The following is a 19226-nucleotide window of genomic DNA, read 5'->3' as shown; positions in this document are numbered from 1 at the left end:
ACGTTACTAGGTGATGACAGGGTCAGCTCACTGGATGACACCCAGGGCAGTAAAGTTGTAAGTGAAAGGTAACTGTTAAAATCAAAAGGAGGGTTTGTGACTTTTCTTTTAACTTCTTAACTGTCGAATGTTTGTCCATGGATTTGCGATGGTTCTTCCATGATGTACTGAGTCTTCTCTTAAGTGTGAAGTTGGTTTGCTTCATGGCAGCATGATGGCCCTAGTATTCCGGAGGGTCCTGGTTGATGGCAAACCTTTCAACATGTGCAAGTTATTGGCAATGGCGTAGCACAAAATGATGGGGCTCCCCTGTAGAATGTGATGAGGAGCCCAGGACTCTACCATATTTCACTGATATTCACTGACCTAAGGCTGAATAGGGGGGTCCAATAAAGGAGCTGCAGGGGCATGTGTTACGCACATGAGCACTGTTGATTCCTTTTAGTGCGAACGCCATAGTGTTTGAAGCAGACAGCAAGAGTGTTCAGATAGCTGCTGTGGGAAGGGAAGGGTAGAGACTCCTGTGTGCCTTCCTACATCTTTTTCCTGGTTCTCCCTTTAGGCCTTCGGCAAGTCGTCGTCACTCTTCATCAGTGGCTTGCCTGGTATTGACTGATGCTTGCATCAGCAGTTTGAGTCAGTCATGGTGATTTCTAGGGATGGTCAAACCGATTAGAGGCCACTGCAGGATTTCTCTCCTCTTGTGCACAGGTGCGGGCTTCACTTTCACTTGGGTGGGCTCGCGAGTCAGGGTCTTCTTTTCAGTGCTCTGGCTCAGCATTGCCAATAAGGCTGCTGCAAACTTTGTGTTGAGGAGGGTTTGGGTGTTGAATCTCTTCGCCTTCGCTGGGTGTCAGACAATCTGGTCTGACCTCTTGCCACATCCCTTCCCTCATGGGTGAAGTTCAGGGGAGTGCTACAGCAGGGGGACTGCAATCTGGGGTAATTTATTAGGGCAGAAGTTGGAGGCAGTTCAAATTGGCCAGTGACATAATCTCTGAATGCCACCCTGCCCTTTCTTTAGGTGGCCAGGGTTGAGCTGCAGAGTTCCTAGCTGTGGAAAATGAAATACGCTTGTGCTGGGCACCATTTGCCTTAACCTCCTTCCATATACCTTCAGGCCATGTAACAGCTGTGAAGCGCCTGACTGTCTCTGCCTTGAATTTACTTTGTCAAGCTTCAGGCCCTGGTTGGACAGGCGGTCTCTTGACAGCAAGTACAGATCTCACTGGCTGGGATGCATGGTACCAGAGCCTTCAGGTGCGGTTTTTACCCCAGTTTGTCCCTGGTTCAGCCATGACAGGATGATGGAGCAGGTTGGCATGAAGCAGGAGCTATCTCTGTCTGTATTACACTCAATGCTGGAATCTTTAATAAATTACCCCATATTGATGAACTGCAAAAAGCAGTGAGGAGCACTTCTGCTGCCTGCCTGTGGTGAAGGCACTTTCATAGCATCTTCTGCTCAGTGAGGAGGTTGGCGAGTGGCAGCAGGCACCTTCTGTAGAGGGTGCAAGTGCTTTATCTGACCTTCAGTGTAAGGTAGCCAAGACACAACTATTGGGATGAGTTAATGCTTTCTTATCAGCAGCTTCAGAGACCCAGTAGCATAGGGTGAGCCGCCCCTCATGGCAACTCATTTCCGTGCAAGGGAGCCTCAACCCACTTTCTCTTTGGGATGAGTTGGTTCTATGCCAGTATTCATGGCATTTGGCATGAATGTTCCTGGGGCTGGGTCAACATCGATGCCTGACGGAATGCACCTGGTAGCTGGGGCTGTGGGGCGAGTGGCACCATGACAGACTTTTTCCCCCTCCTAAGGCACCAAACAGAGATTCATGGGTGGCATATGCCCGTCTTCAGAGGCGGACTGTGGTTCACGACGACGGGGGTGTTGATACGCACAGTGGCCTCTCTTATTAGCAGGCGTATTTGTGTCCTCCACTTAAATAGAAAGTGGCCCTGAGTGCCCTTTGCATCACCCCTGCTGGACAGCTTGTGGAGAGCTTCAGTGCCAGAAGCTTCTTCAATACCTCGGGTACTACTGACTCTTGTATCTTGCACTGCGACAGCGATGCTGGAGGAGAAACGACAGCTTGCTTTCTCCTCTTCTGGTGTGAGTCCTGCAGCTTCAATGCTGGAGAGTGGTATGTGCAGAGTTGAAAGGGCAGCAGCTCAGCTATTGCATCCAGCCAGTGTTTCTTCACTCTGGGCCTTGCTGCAGCTTTCCTTGCTCAGAGGAGAGGCCGGTCGCACCATGGCAGACAGCCTCTTCGTGCTCAGGCTTCATGGTGGATCTCTCTGGTGTGAGACTACCTTAAAAGCTGGCTCCTCTGTCCAAGCTTGTGCAGCAGCATCAGTGCCTTTATTTTCCTTGGAAAGCACGATTAGTGTGCCGGTGGTGCCAAGGTGTGTAATTGCCCATGGCGCTTGGTCAGGGTGCAGTGGAGGTGAAGATGGTGACCAGGATCTCGGTTGCAGAAGCCTGATGACTGATGATCCCACCAATCTGGGAGAAGCATCACTGCAGAGATATCTGTAACTTGAGTGCTCATCTGATGGTCAACATCACAAGGCTGGAAGAAGGCCTCTCACGGCCAATTCTGCTGTACCAGAGGGGTCTGACACCCCTCATCATCACTGCTGTGTCCTGTGTTGTGCAGGCCTTGTGGTGCTAAAGGGTAGCACAGACCTTAGAATTAGTGGGTAACTGGATTGCAGCACATGCACCCAACTCCTATTTATGTGTCTGAGGATCTGAATGGCTGTGGGCAAAGTGTAGGTGACTACCTTTCGAGGAGAAGGGGCTGAAAAGTTGCATGACCCAGCGCTCTCCTTGTTGTTCTCCAACTTCCAAGCTCTTTGGTTGTTTCCAACACCCATTCCCACCAGGATTGGAATTATTTTTGTAGCCTCACTTTTCCATTTCAGGACCCTTGCTGTTCGCACCCGTTCTCTAGCAGCATGTAGTTGCTTTCCTCACCACCCTACCCTCCGTTTCCTCCTCTTCCATTTTTTAAATAACTTTTTCAGAGGGCTGGCAGCAGCAATGTACTACACGGCCCACACTTTGTGTGAATGTGCTTTTATGCGCTTTTTAAAATGCACCTCCACAAGCCAAAATAGCTGGATGATGTTTGTGCATGCATGCATGGTGACACATACATGTCAGCACTCTGGAGCCATTGTGTCATGACACTATAGCTGTGTATACATCATCCATACTGAGGCAATACATTTTTTCCCCGCTAAACAGCATCTGCAAAAAAGCACTGGCAAAAGGCGAGACCCACAGAGTTTTCCAATGCATGTTCTCATTATCACAATTTTCCTTGTCCTTCATTCTCCCATTGCTGTTTTTCTCTCTTTTGTTCTTGGTCAAAGCTTGATGATGAAAAGTGAGTGCTCAAAATTAAGAGCTGCTCCAGTCAACTCCAAACATCTGCACAAATTATGCACTGCTGCATTTACTGAAGAGTAATTAAAATCAGTCTTCTGTGTGTGTGTTACAATATAACATCACTGTAAAAGGCACAACAGCTGCCAGGAGCTAACCGCTCTTCAGTAAAGTACAGCAATTAGCAGATGATAGCATGATATGCTTCTAGGGTGATCACTGATCTGCTTCTGAGATGGAAGACGTGTTACCCAACACACCATTTGTGGTCAGAGACTTCTTATTCATCCTCCTCTAGGGAGCATCCCAATGTGTTTCCGATATAAACATACAGAATATGTACTCATCAGAGCACTTAAACAGTGCTGGAAGTCAATTACATTATCTTCTAGAATTCTAGACAGCTACATAACCCAATCTCCAAAGAATGTTAGTCATCGGGTCCAGTCCCTAATCAGAAACATCAATATCCGGCCTGTACTAGCCATGCAGAAAGATGTCTCCAGCCCTGAACTTTCACAAAGATTAAACACTGGAGTCATCTAGGTGGTGTTTCAGAAGGCATTCCCACTTACCGCCAATCAAGTAAGGATTCTCAATGTAGCGCTGGGCAACATAGTTTTCCACAGGGACCTCATCTTTCTGATCATCTGGACGCCCAACATCCTGGAAAACAGTACAAGTGATAATGAATGAGTACACTGTTTCTGCATTGCACACTCTTCTTCACTGAGTTTCTTTCCATCAGAAAAATTATGTAGCTAGGCCACATAACCTGTACACACTCCTTGCGCTTTCCCACCACTCACATTAATTAGTAGGTGTCATCGACCTACCTACTCACAGCGTCATACACTACCTGTAACCACTCCGCCACATGCCTAATGAGATATATTCCATATCCAAGTAGAGTAGCATCTGTTGGCTTGATATACAAATCTCCCTTTATCAACCTTACCGCTCAGGAGTCCCTCCACTATAAGGGCACTAAACTTACCTCTACAAATAGCTTTTATGGCATAACAAATACCAGATCACTACATAGAAAACCATTAAATAATCACTGTTGCACAGAAGCATGCTGGGCCTTTTCTTCAGGTCCTGGGAAAGTCAGAGGTTACTGGGTGGTTCTCAAGTGAGTATATTGATTTTCCTAGGTCTTTGACGCGATTGCACTGCTTCAATGTGGGAGAGAACCTATCTGGGTATTGACTCTCTTGAGGTAGTTAGATCGAGCAGTCAAGGCCTAATCTAGGAGGAGGTCTGAAATTAGTAAAAGCACAATAGTCAAATAACACTTAATAAGTGTCAATGAACCTCCAGTGCTCTAGGAAGCATGCAGGTCGTTTTATACACTCTAGATACATGTAACAGTTGCAATGATGATGAGCAAAGCAGACGGCCAGGCATCTTTTGCAAATTGTGCAGCTACTAATACTGTAGCATTGAAGCCCTCTGACCCACATTAACTACAGGGGGATATTGGGTAAAAGCAACATTGTATCGGCTGTGCTCAGTGACACAGGAATGTGCTCGTGCTTGGTGAAATAATCTATCTCAGCATTTCAAATACACAATAAGGAATCTCCCAAATCGGTGCAGATCAGACACCAGGTGTGTTAGCAAATGAGATTTAAAAGGGGCATTGCTACAACTTTGTCTCCTCTGATTCTCCACTACATTACAGCAAAATGACACTAAATTTAGTGAAAATAATCTCAAGTTAAAAAGTATGAAGACATAAGAATGTTATGTTGTTCAGAACGTTCAGTTGCTGGATTTCGAAATTGATACATAATCAAGGTATTTAAGCCTATGGTCCACCCAGATATTTTCCTGCAGCCACGAGGGTATGGGGTCAACTGGTTAAGACAGGGGTGTTAGGGGAAAGACCCTAGAAAAGTAGTTCCCAACCTGTGGTCCGGGGACCCCTGGGGGTCCGCGAAGCCTCCTCACAGGGTCCATGACTGCTTAGAAAATGTAACATTATTAACAGATTAGGTCCCCAGTTTTCACTAATGACTCATTGGGGGGTGAGGGGGAGGGGGGGGCAGGTCCCAGTACTGATAAAGTGGGGGTCCCTGGGTTCCAGTACTGATAAAGTGTGGGTCCACAGAAGTCAAAAGGTTGGGAACCGCTGCCCTAGAATATGTAAATGGGATATCTCAGGCACCTTTGGGACTAAACTATGAAATCTGTGCTGAAATCAGCATGCCTTGGCTCATACAGTGCACAGCATCAGACGAGGTTGTTGTGCAAGTGGAGTTACCACTAGTGTTCCTGTACAGATCGATAAACGATTAATGGTCCCACGGGACAGAAGGATAATGGTGCTTGGTCCCTTAGAATTCTAAGGAGTTCAGCTTCACCAGTGTAGAAGGGGTCCAGGCTCATGTGATGTGCTTTTATCTCCAACCAATGCTTTACGCCGTTGAGATACAAGCTCAGCCTGTGAAACTTACAGAGGCGGATATACAAGCGGACACAGCCGGGAGTAATCAAAGAAACTGTAGGTCATCTCTACTTTGGTCTACCTGTTCTTCCTCGCAGAGTTCCTCACAAGGGGTGGCTCTTCCACGCTAAGCCTAGTCCTGCACTTCAGAGTCACAAAAAAACAGGATCCTGCACTGATCTACATCTTTCTTAATACATAGGTGAAAAGAAAACTAGCAGACTGGCTGAAGGATGCAGTTTTTAGCCACAATTGTCTTCATAGGAGGGAAAACAGTGCCCCATCATAAGGGCTGCCACCTTTGAAATGTGGGAGGACGTCCATTCAGGTCAAAATATATCAAGATGGGCTTCTTCCACAGATACAGAGGAGGAAGATGAAAAACACTTAGCATCACATGCTGGATATGCTGTCGTCCACTGGAAAGGTGGTGAGTCGGGATACCCCACACTGCACAAGGGCCGCAGTTTTCCTGGTGCTAGCAGGCTTCAGACTAGATGTACAAGAGCAGAGACTCTGAAGGCACATAGCCAAGACAAGGCCATTTTTTAGGGAGTAAAAAGCGGGAATGGCCTCCATTCTCTTCAATTCTGTCCTTCAAATCCCCCTTCACCCCAAGACACAAAAATTCTCCATTTCTTTCATAGGTTCCTGGGTTTATGGAAAATTTCCCTGGCGCAGTAGACAAGTGCAATCCTGGTCCTCATTTTCTAAACCTAAGCATCACTAGGTATTTTCCTATGCAGGAGACTGGTGCCACAGTTTTCCTGACAGGTGCCTTATATGTTTTCACCTGGTGGGTGGCTTGGTCCAAACTGCCACTCTTTCTGAATGTAGGCTATCTTTTTTTTGAGCAAATTCAAAATTCACCTTTTGACCTGGAAGATTTCTGTACAATAGTGACGAGAAAGCCTGATACCAGAAGCAGAATATTTTGGCCATCTCCAATGAAGGAGTTAGGAACATGTACCAGGACTTGGGACAAAGCTTCTGCATCCTGAAAGGAGAAAAAGAGGGGGAACTAGTTGATGTGGAAACACTCTGCTTGAATTCAGCAGGCAGCCCAAGTTCAGGTAGCGACATACTGCTGTTAGGAAACTAACTTACATCACAATTGTTGTTTGCGATCTGAGAACCGAGATGGCTGCACAATGTAAGACTGTACTTGCGGTTCCATAACGAGGAGCTAAGCGAGATGAGGAGAAGCCATCAGGGGAAACTGCTAATGAAGCACAGCTTGCCTAAGATATCTTCCCCTCAGCACATTTTAGAATAATATGTTACCTGCCAGTTGAGTTTGGATCTTTAGAGGCCAGCATGTGCCTCTTGGGTCCCTTTGACTTTAGTTGTGGAAGGAACACAAGCAAAGCAAATGCGGACTCATCTGTGAGGCCCGTGTGCCTTTCTACCAGCACCTGATCATCCCTGAGACTGAAAGCAACTGAACAGAAACACCACACTGAGGTTTGTGAGCCTCGCCGCCCGGGCGCGATCACCTACAATGGCAGATGACACTGAAGAATGGCTCCAAACTAAGAGACTGACGACTTCTGAGAGCAAAGTGCGTCTCCACATCATATTGCAGACATATCCCCGTCAGCAGAGCTGCAGTTCCGGGTGTGGGTGAAACAAAATGAATGTTAAGACAACCTACTCTAAAAAGAAATGAGTAAGGAATGGCAGCTACATATTCCTTGCATCGTCTTTAAGCCAGAAACTCTACTTTGACTATTTTCTTGACTTAATTCTGCACAAGGCAAATTTGGAATGCATATAGTTCTATTAGCAAAGAAGACAATACAAAATGCCCGCTGCCCCATGAACAGAATAGCATGTGGGTCACTTATCTACATTACTAAACAACATGCACTTAATAGAAACCAATGTCCTAATTCTTTTTATGAAAAGACAGCACTGTCTGGAAATAGATTTCTTGTAAGTGATCCATGTTCCACTTTGTGTTACATTTATTCGCTGCAACCAACCTTAAGGAATAATGCACCTGGCAATTCAGCGAGCTTGCTCTGGTATTTTGATTCTGTGGGTCTAGAGACAACACAATATTTGACACAAGGATTAGCTAGCTGCCATTACATCCCACACAGGGAAAGTAGCCTCGTCACTCAGAAGTGCCGGAAAGAAAGCCTGTACTCTTGTAATCAATTATTAGCTACCATCATTTATTAATCTCACACTAGTAATGCCAGTGGATAGTAGTCCTTCATAATTAGAGTAGATGATACACTTTGGATGTACCCCACAACCCCATTAAGAGTTGCCAATTTTCAATTGCACAAATGCTAATTTCAGACTTACTTTAAGACATATTTATCATGAACATCTCACGGCGTAATTCAACTACATGCCCGATACACATTTTTCATTGATAACTATATACTGTTCCAAACATACATAAGACGGGATGTACAACTACAGGGAGAGCACAGAATACAGAGTTGAAGCTGAAGAGTCCTTGTCTATAATAAAGGTACTCCAATGACTGGTGCACTCATCTCACTCTCTTAAGTTCATTCCCCAATACCCACTGATCAAACTACTTTAGAGGATAGCACCTTACCATACCATCATTTTATTAGCATATCCTCACATCAAATAGCTCTAAGCACTACAACAGGAAAATTTGCTTTAATCACCGAACCATCTTACAGATGACAAATATCCTCACCTTCTTCCAATCCATGATGTCCTTCAGCCTCCGGAAGAGAAAAATACCCCGGCCCTGTGACCGAGCAACCTGCAGAATAGTGAGAAATGTGAGAATAAAATGTGAGTGTCAAAGCACTCGGAGTGGGCGGCAGCGTAAACCACCTGTGCAAAGCTTACAAGACAAAGCAACCAATACGAGAACTAATGGCAGACGTCCCAAAATATTTCTTTCAGAGCACTGCTTGTCAGTAATTTGTATGCTTTAGAACTTAGAGCACTGTGTTTCCTTCTGGTGCTGCATTACCACTACCCACGGTCCATCCTCGTGCACAGGCAGGTGGAGGTGGGCGGGGGGTACCTATAACTTTTGCTGGACCTCCTTTTCATCAACTGCATCCTTACATTTAAAACACTGAGTAGATGAACCTACATCTTGATTTACAGCAAGCATATAACCTCAAGGTTTCATTTGTTCGTTGGTAATTTAACTTTCTGAAAAGAGTTAAACTAAAAATTTTCATTGAAAATTATACATTTACTATTTTTCCCATTGAATGTTAAATCACTGAAAGTAACTTCCGGAAATGGGAAACCTATTACTTCTAGCAATTTTTATTTTCCTCTTAATGTGGTTTAATCATTAGTTGAATCATAGAAGCTTTATTTTTCCTAGTTCATTTCAAAATTATTGAAGCCCTCCACTTCTACTAATTAGTTATGTAGTTTCAGCTTTTCAAATGATTTGCCCATAACAACATCTAGCATGAAGTCTTATGTAGTTCCACAATCCTCCACCCCTGAATATACTCCCACTACCACAGTCCCCAGCTTGTGCATGTGACTTTCCAAATTGTGACCAAAATATTTTCTTTGCTTCTAGCAATTAAAACCTCATCCATGAAGTCAGTTTCAGGGAGTTGGAATTGGTGAGTTAACTGACCCCAGATGAAATATAGACCAGCACCGATGATAGCAACTTTTCAACTATCAACAAGCGATTTTCCTAAACATGGATTTTTTTAAATAGAGAATTATAAACAAACATTCCACTACTTTTCCCCTGAGTACCCTGTTTCTTTGAATTAAGCACCCTTGTTTCTCTATTAGTGAAGTATGGCATTTATCAATATGCTATGTTTTTAAAACAAATTTGAGTGAACTCTGCCAATCTGCTTCCCTCCTGTGCCCCCTCTTTTCTGCCTATTATGCCATCAGTGCTACAACTCTACCTCTCATGCTCATCCACTGTTCCCTTCGATCCTCTACCACCCAGCTACGGTTCCTTCAAACTTCCATATCTCCCCATCCAGTCTCCGTCGCAATGCTACATGTCCCTACTTACTCACTATCTGTCCCCGTTGCATCTCTTCACCTGGTTCATGTACTCCTACCTTACACATTGTACACTTTTGGTCTTTCCATCCTGTCCCAGTAAAAATGCATCACCCCTGCCTGATAAACCCATTTTAGTGGGGAATAAGGCTGCAATATCAGAGCTTAAGACACTTGTAGGATGCACTGCTGTAATAATGGAACGCCTTCTGTAATTGTTGAAATCCTGTACCTCAATATATGTTGTGAAGATATGCCTTGATACAGTAGTTTAAACCTGATATGGATTTTCATGAAAATAAAAGGTACTTAGTGGGCATACTTCTAATATATAGTTATGAAGTATTGTCTGATCCATCTTAAGACTATGCCCTTGAGAGAAGTGAGGATGATTCTTGTACTTTTTTTGGACTTGGGAAATACATAGAAACATTGGAAAATCTGCAGAGAGCAGAACTTATCATCTGTGTAAATAAGACATACGGGATTTACTTCACGTGCTATTGATATGCCCAGATTTGAAATAATTTCATAGGTAATGTCTGAAGTCATGCCTACTGGACCGAATGCTAAATATGTCACACTAGGGAAATTGTATGTATATTTGAACATGAAACGAGATTTGATTTCTAGGAGTACCTCACATTCTTTTTGAGTAAAACAATGGTAGTGTCTAATGTCCTTTATAAATCACAAACTTTAAAAGTACTTATGTAGGCAATTTTCTGTTTGTAAGTTGAAAACTTAATAACAATGGCACATTTCTAAACGATTTAAAGTTTTACCTTAAACGCAAATCTAGAAATTGAAATATTTTAGGTCTAACTCACTGTCATAGGAATCCTTCCCTTAAGGTGTTCTTTATATTAGACCTAGTGTTATTTACTCAGTGCTTTCACTCAATACCATGTCTCCTACATAGCATTTTTACTGCTGTAAGGCCCTCCCCCCCAATTACCTATTCGGCAGAGGTTACCATATGCACAACAAGAACAACTTTATTCCCTCTTTCATTTATCTCATGAATTTGTGTAACCACAAAAGGAAAACTGAAGTTCTCATATCATCTATGTCCTATCTCTTGCCACAGATGAAAAGACCATGACTGGTGACATGTGCCTCCTCGAGAAAACTCAAGAGAGTGTGAGCAGAGCTCTATGTCCCCTTTATTCAATTCTTACATTTGAGCCACAGAGTCCTTAGACCTCAGCCTTCTATTGTATAATTTCCCACTTTGCATTGCTAATAAGTCATGGACTCCTGCAGGAAAAACAAATCAGCTCCAGCCCGAATCCTACACCCCAATTACTCTATTTACCGGTTTCATAATCCATGTGGTTCCAGGATTTTTTCTAAACTCCTCCACAAATAGATGATACTCAGATGGCAGCTCATAGGTCTTTGGGAAGAAGTCACACTTGACCAGCTCATTTTTTCCAGCATCTCTTTCTAGCGTTTTTCGGTACCGTTTCAGGTTCTTCACCATAAGGTTCTTGCGGGTTAGCTGGAAGGGTGGAAAACAGCTGTGTTTTTTTAAAGAACTGAGGAGAAAACCCACATTTAAGTACATGTACTGTCTTTCTAAAGAGTTGATTTGCAAATCAAATGTTAATGGTGCCCCTACCAGATCTATTTTACATGCCAACAGGCTGATCACAGTCCTCTTTTAAGTAAGAAGGAATAAAATGTTTGTGTGTGTGTGTGTGTGTGTGTGTGTGTGTGTGTGTCTGAAAATGTGACTATGAATTTAGATTTTTTTTAAAAGAAGCAAATATGTATGTATTTGTGGGTTATAATTGTGTTGTTTTTAGATTGTTTTTATATGCTGCAAACTTAGGTCCTATTTTTTATATAATATTGACTGAAGAATATATAATTTAAAGTCCTGAAAATGGTGGAGCAAAAACAGTTCAAACCACCAAAATGCATCGATAAAATTGTGTCCACATTCTGCCTACGTTGAACCAATGTATATGAAACAGTGACTCACAATTGTACAGTGACAGCATTAGCAGGGTGTAATGATTTTTAAAGACTGATCAATATGTCTTTTTTAACTATTAAGATTTCATTGTGCTGTCCAAAATATGTTCATGTATTTTTTACATTGCTGTAAAAACAATCTCCTAAATCCCAAATAAATATATAGATTTGATAAATATGGGACAAAAATGTTTTTTTGCTCAGTGTTCACACAGTTGGTTTGACTTAATTAGTGGCAGTGCTCATTTTAGTTCATTTTTGTTCCTTGTTTTGTATGAAGATTAGCTGGAGGAGGGAGTTTATTAGTGTATTGACTCCATCCTCACCAGAGGTATTCTATCCATTCCCTTCTATAAGTTAAAGCTCTTTTCTCAGGTCAGTCATTTTCCATTCAGTCATTTTGTTAGTTCACTTATTAATTGTTCCTGCTTTTCTCTCCTTCCTTTCGGTATTTAACAGCCAGGTACTCAATCGTTTTAACATCCACCAGCAGCCTATAATTCATTCTATGGTTCCACAAAAGCCATGGGCTCACTTTTCCCATGACAATCAGTCTCATTTCACAAATACCCTCTTTCTATCTTCAGAATCCACCCTAGTCTTTCCCCAGTGCTCGCTACACGTTTCCAGCTAGCAGTCAAGTATACTTCTTTTCTGAATGTCTGTGAAAGACTTACCTCATAGTGGTTGCGGAAGTGGCAGATACGAACATGTTCATCCAGATAGATCCGATCAAAATTCTCTCTCAGCCAGCCCACATCGCACCAGTAAAAGTCCCACTCGCCCTCACTGCAGAGAAAGGAAATCAAAGACAGCATCCAAATAGGTCAATTGTGAACGAAGTGCTGGGCAAGAAAGGTCTTTCAATGGTCCCACTTTTGCATGGGCAGCTTTGCTTTATAAGATCTCTTGAAATACACCTTGACACTGCCCACCCGTAGACAACCCCGTCTTTATAACATATTGCTCTATCAGTAAAAGGGCAGCTACCATGAATATCCCAACTCAGATCTGAGAGAAGAGAAAGTGAAAGAGAGAGAGAAGGAAGGGTGTGATGGCAAGTACAAGGCAGGATGCAACAACAGATTAAACACAATCTACAGCTAAGGGAAGAACAGACTGAACACTGGCCTGTTCTTACTCTTTCACTTCCAGCCAGCCAGGTCGGTGGCGCAGGACATCCATGATAGTGTTGTTGAGCGCGCACTTGAATCGAATGAAGGGCCTGGGCTCCCTGTGAAATACAAACAGGTTAACCACCCAAAACACATCTACTTCGGTGTAATTCAGCAAAGTTACAACTGGTCTGTACTGGTTTAAACTGCGCCAAAGTATACCCAATCAGAGGATAGCTGTGTCTTCACACATACCTGTACATACTGCGTTCAGTGGGGTCCAAAAAGATCTGTTGCACAATGCAAAGGTTCCATAGATTATAGGGTATTGTATTGTTTTATAAATTTTTTTGTGCAAAAATGGACCAAGGGCTTTAGAGCTCTTTTCAACCGAAACCTCTATTTACAAGTCAGCCAAAGAAAAAACAGAAAACCAATGCAGATATATAGGGAAACATTGAATATATTACACATTGACAAATAAAACTGATAACATATCTAGCAATATAATAAAGACAATGGGCAATATGCAACAGGGAGGGGATATAAAAGTAGAAATTTGTGTACGGGAAATATGAGAATGGGAAATAAATACATTGAAATTAATGACAAACAGTGAAAGAAGTGATAAGAACAGGTGTATTATAAAAATTGCAATAATCAAGTGTAAGAAATGTTGGATCAAGACAGTGTGACAAGTATACGAGGAGTTTTAAAAGCAGGATGTGATAGACAAAAGGGTAGTGGAAAAAGTGAAAGGGGGAGACAGGACGGTGAGAGTAAAAGTGAAATATCAGTGAAAGAAGCAGTACTAGAAGTAGGTCTAACATTAATTTGCCTGAACTTAAAAGTTAAAAAGAGAAAGGAAGTGGTGAAAAGGCAATACAAGTAATTCAGGTTGAAAATGCATGCGAAGAATACTGGTTTCAGAGCCCAGCGGGGAGAATACTAGAAGCAATTCCCCACTATGAATGTATGTGGTATTTCTATACCATGAACATGGCCAACACGTGAAGGAGCACCGTGCAGGGTCAAAACAAGTATAAAGTCAACAAGTAAAGGAAGCTTAGTAGTTTAGACTTAATGCATTGTGATGGTGTGTTCTTTAAAGAGGTGAGTCTTTAACTCTTTCCTAAGTTGGAGCAGCATTCGGGCAGTCCTGATGGATACATGATTTTATTCCAGATTCTGGGTGCATAGATGAAAAACACCTGCTGCCTTGTTTATACTTTTTTACACTTCGTAGTCTGCGGTCTGACGAGAATAACAGTTGGCCTCTTGAATTGTTTAATTTAATTCACATAAAGAGATGGGTCTGTATGTGTAAAACTTCATGAGTATTATAAAAAGACTTTTAAATCAATCTTGCTTGAATAGAAGCAATTTGATAGTCTGTAAAATGGGCATGACATGATCAAACGTCTAGTGACAAAAAAAGTTCCTCAAATTAAGGATGTGTCTTCTTTCAAAACTTTGAAGAATATACCTGAATAACAGCTCAAGAGAATTTGGAGACCCTAGATTGCAGATGATCTACTGCTTTTTATTATAGTTGTGATAAGTCTGGTACTGCTATAGTCAGGTGAGTCGTTGTAATAAATATGAAACATTGATAAACATTGAAATACCAAGTCCTGTACATTGGTATACAATTTGGTAAGCATCAGCTGAAATGTTTTTTCCAGATTCCAAATAATTTCAATAGAGATGGTTTTGTATTGGTTTTGAAAGTTAAGCATAATAAAACAAACTTTAAACCATTTCAAATATTTTGCTCCATAGATCAAGTATGTGCTTTGCTATGCACCTTACCTTCACGATTGTGAACAAATAAATAGTTTTGAAATGACAATGATCAACTAAAACAGTAAACCAATATTTGAAGAATTAATTCCCAATAAAGGCATGCTGTTAACAGGTACTCATAGTAAGTGACATTCTCCTTTCTAAGGTCATGTTGTATGGTGGAGTAAGTTATTGGGCAAATGAAGTCCAATTTGTGTTTCACTGTTGATGTTTAATGCATCAAAGATGAATTAGCTTCTCTCTTCATAAAAATTGTCTAAGGGGTCTTCAGCAGGACCCGAGGTATTTGTTGCTGGCTTGAGAGTCTTGAATGGCTGCCTTGTTTGAAGCATAGCTAGCAACGAAGGTGGTAGGACATGTAAGAAATAGCTCTTCGCCATCACACCTGCTTCCCAAAACTACGGGAAAATGCTTTTCAGAGGCATTGCACACCCGTAGGTGTTAAGACAAAGGTGAGATGACCAACATGATCTGAAGACCCTGCAAAGGGAATTTAATCTAATATAGGCATCCAAATGCCATACCTCCACCAGAGTCCATACTCAATTGGAAGACACTGATCAGAACACACTTCTGATGAACCAAGGAGTAGGTGATAGAGAGATAAGCTGTAGCATGATGACAAAAAAAGAACATCAGGACAGACCAGGAACACAGCCAGAGGACATAGGATAAAAGAGGAAACTGAAACAAGGGCACAATACTGACCACAACCTTACTGGAGGAGATGTGATGAGGAGCAGTCAAATAACTGAATTTAATAGGCAAATCAGGGAAGAACTTATGATTGATGGAGGCCCTAAAAAGTGGGGTTATGGAAGGAGAGTGAGAGGGAGCACTTTGGAGCCAACTCTCCTAACGATCAGCCTATCTTCCTTCCCGTGAAAAAATGAAACTGTTCTCACTGTTATTTCATGTCGGAGTTTTGTTTTCCCTTTTTCACACAAGAAACACCTGGATGCTGGGATCCTTTTTGCAAATTAATTTTGTGGACAATTTTCTTAAACGCTGAGCTTAAGTCATCACAGTGGACAGATACCCAATAACTGGGGTAATTGGAGCAGTAAACATCTGCACAATAACAAACCAAGGCTATGAAAGGACAAGGCCCTATTTCTATCTAACTAAAACAGTGGAAAATGGCACAACATTATATGCAGGAAGAGGGAAAAAAGATTGCGCGTCACAATGAATCATCAAAGAGAAAACGATGGCTAAGAATTTAAAAGCCATCACGAACACAAGAGAAACACTAGAACATAAAATTTATACAGTAATGACAGATGTGGGCAAATTCACTAACAGGGTAATGGAAGCTGATGGCACACTAGTAAGGCGGCAAGCAAATAATACTTTGCAAATCCAAGTTAACTCCTTAATGGAGTAGATACGTTTTCTATAAATACAGAGCAGAAGAAGCTGAAGTGTAATCATAGCATAATAACAGGTATGTGGTGGTTTCAGGGCAATGGCTGGTATAGAATGTAGCTCTACAAGGACTGTCTAATTAATTTGTGGTGGAGAAGCTCGCCCTAGGATCACGGTGCTGGGCATGAAGCTTGCCCTGAATATGTGGCACCCTTTTCTGGATCCTTTTATAACTGACCCTTAAAGTGCTGTACTGGATCTGTGGTACTTGTCTTGGTACTGTGAACCCTTACTGCTGCTTTGGAGGATGGGGTTCAGAGGATCTCAAAAAGGATTCACAGGTCCCACAACTTATTTTTTTTATTTACTTACTGGGGGGGGGGGGGTATTGAGGATTTTCCCACTATGGGCCCCGTATGTGGCCTTTTACATTGTCATGTCCCACGTCTTGAAATGACCACCACAAGAGAAGTTTTCCTCTAGCCTCAGCCAATCTGATCACTCAGATCAATTGTACCAACTTTGAAACCATACATTCAAAAGCATGAACAATAGAAAATGTAACCTTATACAATAAGATTCATTTGTCTTTTTTTAAATTATTTCTGGACTCTTGAAAGACTTGCAGATTCCAAATGGCAGAGATCTGCAAGTGTTAAACCTTCACAGTGAGCAACAACTTTTCAAACACTTATTTCTCAAAAACTACTGGATAAATTTACACCAAACCACCAAATGCACAGTTCCGGAGTAAAGTTCAGGTTTCATGCCAAGTTAGGTGTAAATCCGTTCAGCGGTTTGGGCTATGGGTGCGAGCAAAATTTCGTATGGGAGATAAAATGGGAAAACACAACTTCTTTCACACCCATTTAACTTTATTGGCCAGGTGAGAATGGAGCCTAACCACACAAGTCAAGAGAAAAGGGGTGTAAATAGTTTTATTACAAGAAACACATCTCAGTAGAGAAAAGGGACTCACATTAAAGCAGAGATGGAGAGGACAATGGTGGTGCTAGTGGATATGCTTCCAACAGTAATGAAAAACGATTTCTTGTGTGGTTATCTTCATATTTGGCAAGATGCACACATCTACAGATGACATTGGGAGATGACTAAAAACCGAGCAAGTGATGTGGTCAGAGATAGGCCCCATCCTCCTCTACTGTCCTCACCAGCGATAAGGATAGCACAGTTGCTCCAGGTCACTGAATGTTTCAGGTTCAAAGATGCCATAATCACTGCTATATATGTTTTGATGGTGGGGTGATCCACCGTCACAGATTGGTGGTCACTACTTAAGAAGACTGCAATTCTATGCATGGTACACAATGAGATTCAGAATTATTTTAAGATTTTAATGACGTTGAATGATCAGTCTCAAGTGTTTTAAAAGAAGGGATTTAAAGTAATCCCAGGACACCTCCTGACAACATCACACAGGGTACTTCAGAACACAGACATTCAAACAGATACACTAGAAAGAGTACAAAAAGTCTGGAGATTGATGCTTCACAGAGATGTGACGGGAGTGACGCATTGGTTGTATGGCCTGGATTATAGACTTTATATTGCAAAGAAACAAGGAGAAGGGGACCTATCAAGCAAAGCACAACTAACCTGCAATCAATCAAAATTACTATTGTGCACTATACACATCAAATGATTTAGCTACGACAGGAGAGCTGGAAGACAAGCTAGATCCATTAAACACACAAATGACAGCCCAGATCAGAAAATCAACTGCAGATTTAATGAGGGGAAAGACTCTGGAAAAAGATGGGATACCCATTGAATTTTACGCAACACTGGTAGACACTCTAACCCCAAAACTTACTAAGAAGCGCATATCAGTGAATGCAGATGACCCACTTCCTTTCTCCACTAAAGAGACGCTAATTGTGCCTCTTCCTAAGCCACACACTGGTGCATAAAATGCAGACTCTTACAGATGCCCGTCAACAATAAACACAAACTACTACATCAACACTGAAGAAACCAAATCCATCATGAACTCTATCCACTCCGGCGCCCCTTCGGACCCCTGCCGTCACTTCATCTTTAACAAAGCCGACGACATCATCGCCCCGCACCTCCAGACCGTCATCAACTCTTCTTTTTCTTCTGCTACCTTCCCCGAATGCTGGAAACACGCCGAAGTCAACGCCCTACTAAAGAAACCTACGGCTGACCTGAGCGACCTGAAAAACTTCCGCCCCATCTCTCTTCTGCCTTTCCCAGCCAAGGTAATAGAGAAGACCGTCAACAAACAGCTGACCACCTTCCTGGAAAACAACAACCTGCTCGACCCTTCACAAACCGGATTCTGAACCAACCACAGCACGGAAACCGCCCTCATCTCAGTCACTGACGACATCAGAACCCTGATGGACAACGGTGAAACAGTCGCCCTCATTCTCCTTGACCTCTCGGCTGCCTTCGACAACATCTGTCACCGCACCCTAATCACCCGCCTCCGCTCCACCGGGATCCAAGGCCAGGCCCTGGACTGGATCGCCTCCTTCCTCTCAAACCGTTCCCAAAGAGTTTACCTCCCTCCGTTTCGCTCAGTACCCACCGAGATCATCTGCGGCGTACCTCAAGGCTCATCGTTCAGCCCGACACTCTTCAATGTCTACATGAGCCCCCTCGCCAACATCGTTCGCAAGCACGACATCATCATCACCTCCTACGCCGACAACACCCAACTTATACTCTCCCTCACCAAGGACCCCGCCAGCGCCAAGACCAACCTACAAGAGGGTATGAAGGACGTCGCAGATTGGATGAGACTCACCCGCCTAGAGCTGAACTCTGAAAAAACAGAAGTCCTCATCCTCGGCAACACCCCGTCCGCCTGGGACGACTCCTGGTGGCCCACGGCCCTCGGCACCGCACCGACCCCCACAGACCACGCTCGCAACCTCGGCTTCATCTTGGACCCTCTTCTAACCATGACCAAGCAAGTCAACGCCGTGTCCTCCGCCTGCTTCCTCACCCTCCGCATGCTCCGCAAGATCTTCCGCTGGATCCCCGCCGACACTAGAAAAACCGTGACCCACGCCCTCGTCACGAGCCGCCTGGACTACGGCAACACCCTCTACGCCGG

General features: G+C 43.0%; 1 protein-coding gene across 1 annotated transcript in view; it reads right to left on the bottom strand.

The window, feature by feature from the left end:
* Positions 1 to 19226, bottom strand: part of TTLL9 (tubulin tyrosine ligase like 9) — a 96249-nt gene that overhangs the window by 21516 nt on the left and 55507 nt on the right. Inside the window, exons 3-7 of the mRNA XM_069243371.1 lie at positions 12973 to 13065; positions 12509 to 12620; positions 11167 to 11352; positions 8536 to 8604; positions 3973 to 4063 (exon numbers count right to left, since the gene is read on the bottom strand). Coding sequence (XP_069099472.1) covers positions 3973 to 4063; positions 8536 to 8604; positions 11167 to 11352; positions 12509 to 12620; positions 12973 to 13065 — 551 coding nt within the window. The remainder of the gene's footprint in view (positions 1 to 3972; positions 4064 to 8535; positions 8605 to 11166; positions 11353 to 12508; positions 12621 to 12972; positions 13066 to 19226) is intronic.

The sequence above is a fragment of the Pleurodeles waltl genome, chromosome 7 (genome assembly GCF_031143425.1).
Source record: "Pleurodeles waltl isolate 20211129_DDA chromosome 7, aPleWal1.hap1.20221129, whole genome shotgun sequence".
In the NCBI taxonomy this organism is placed as follows: domain Eukaryota; kingdom Metazoa; phylum Chordata; class Amphibia; order Caudata; family Salamandridae; genus Pleurodeles; species Pleurodeles waltl.
This window is presented reverse-complemented; position numbering and strand designations above follow the sequence as displayed.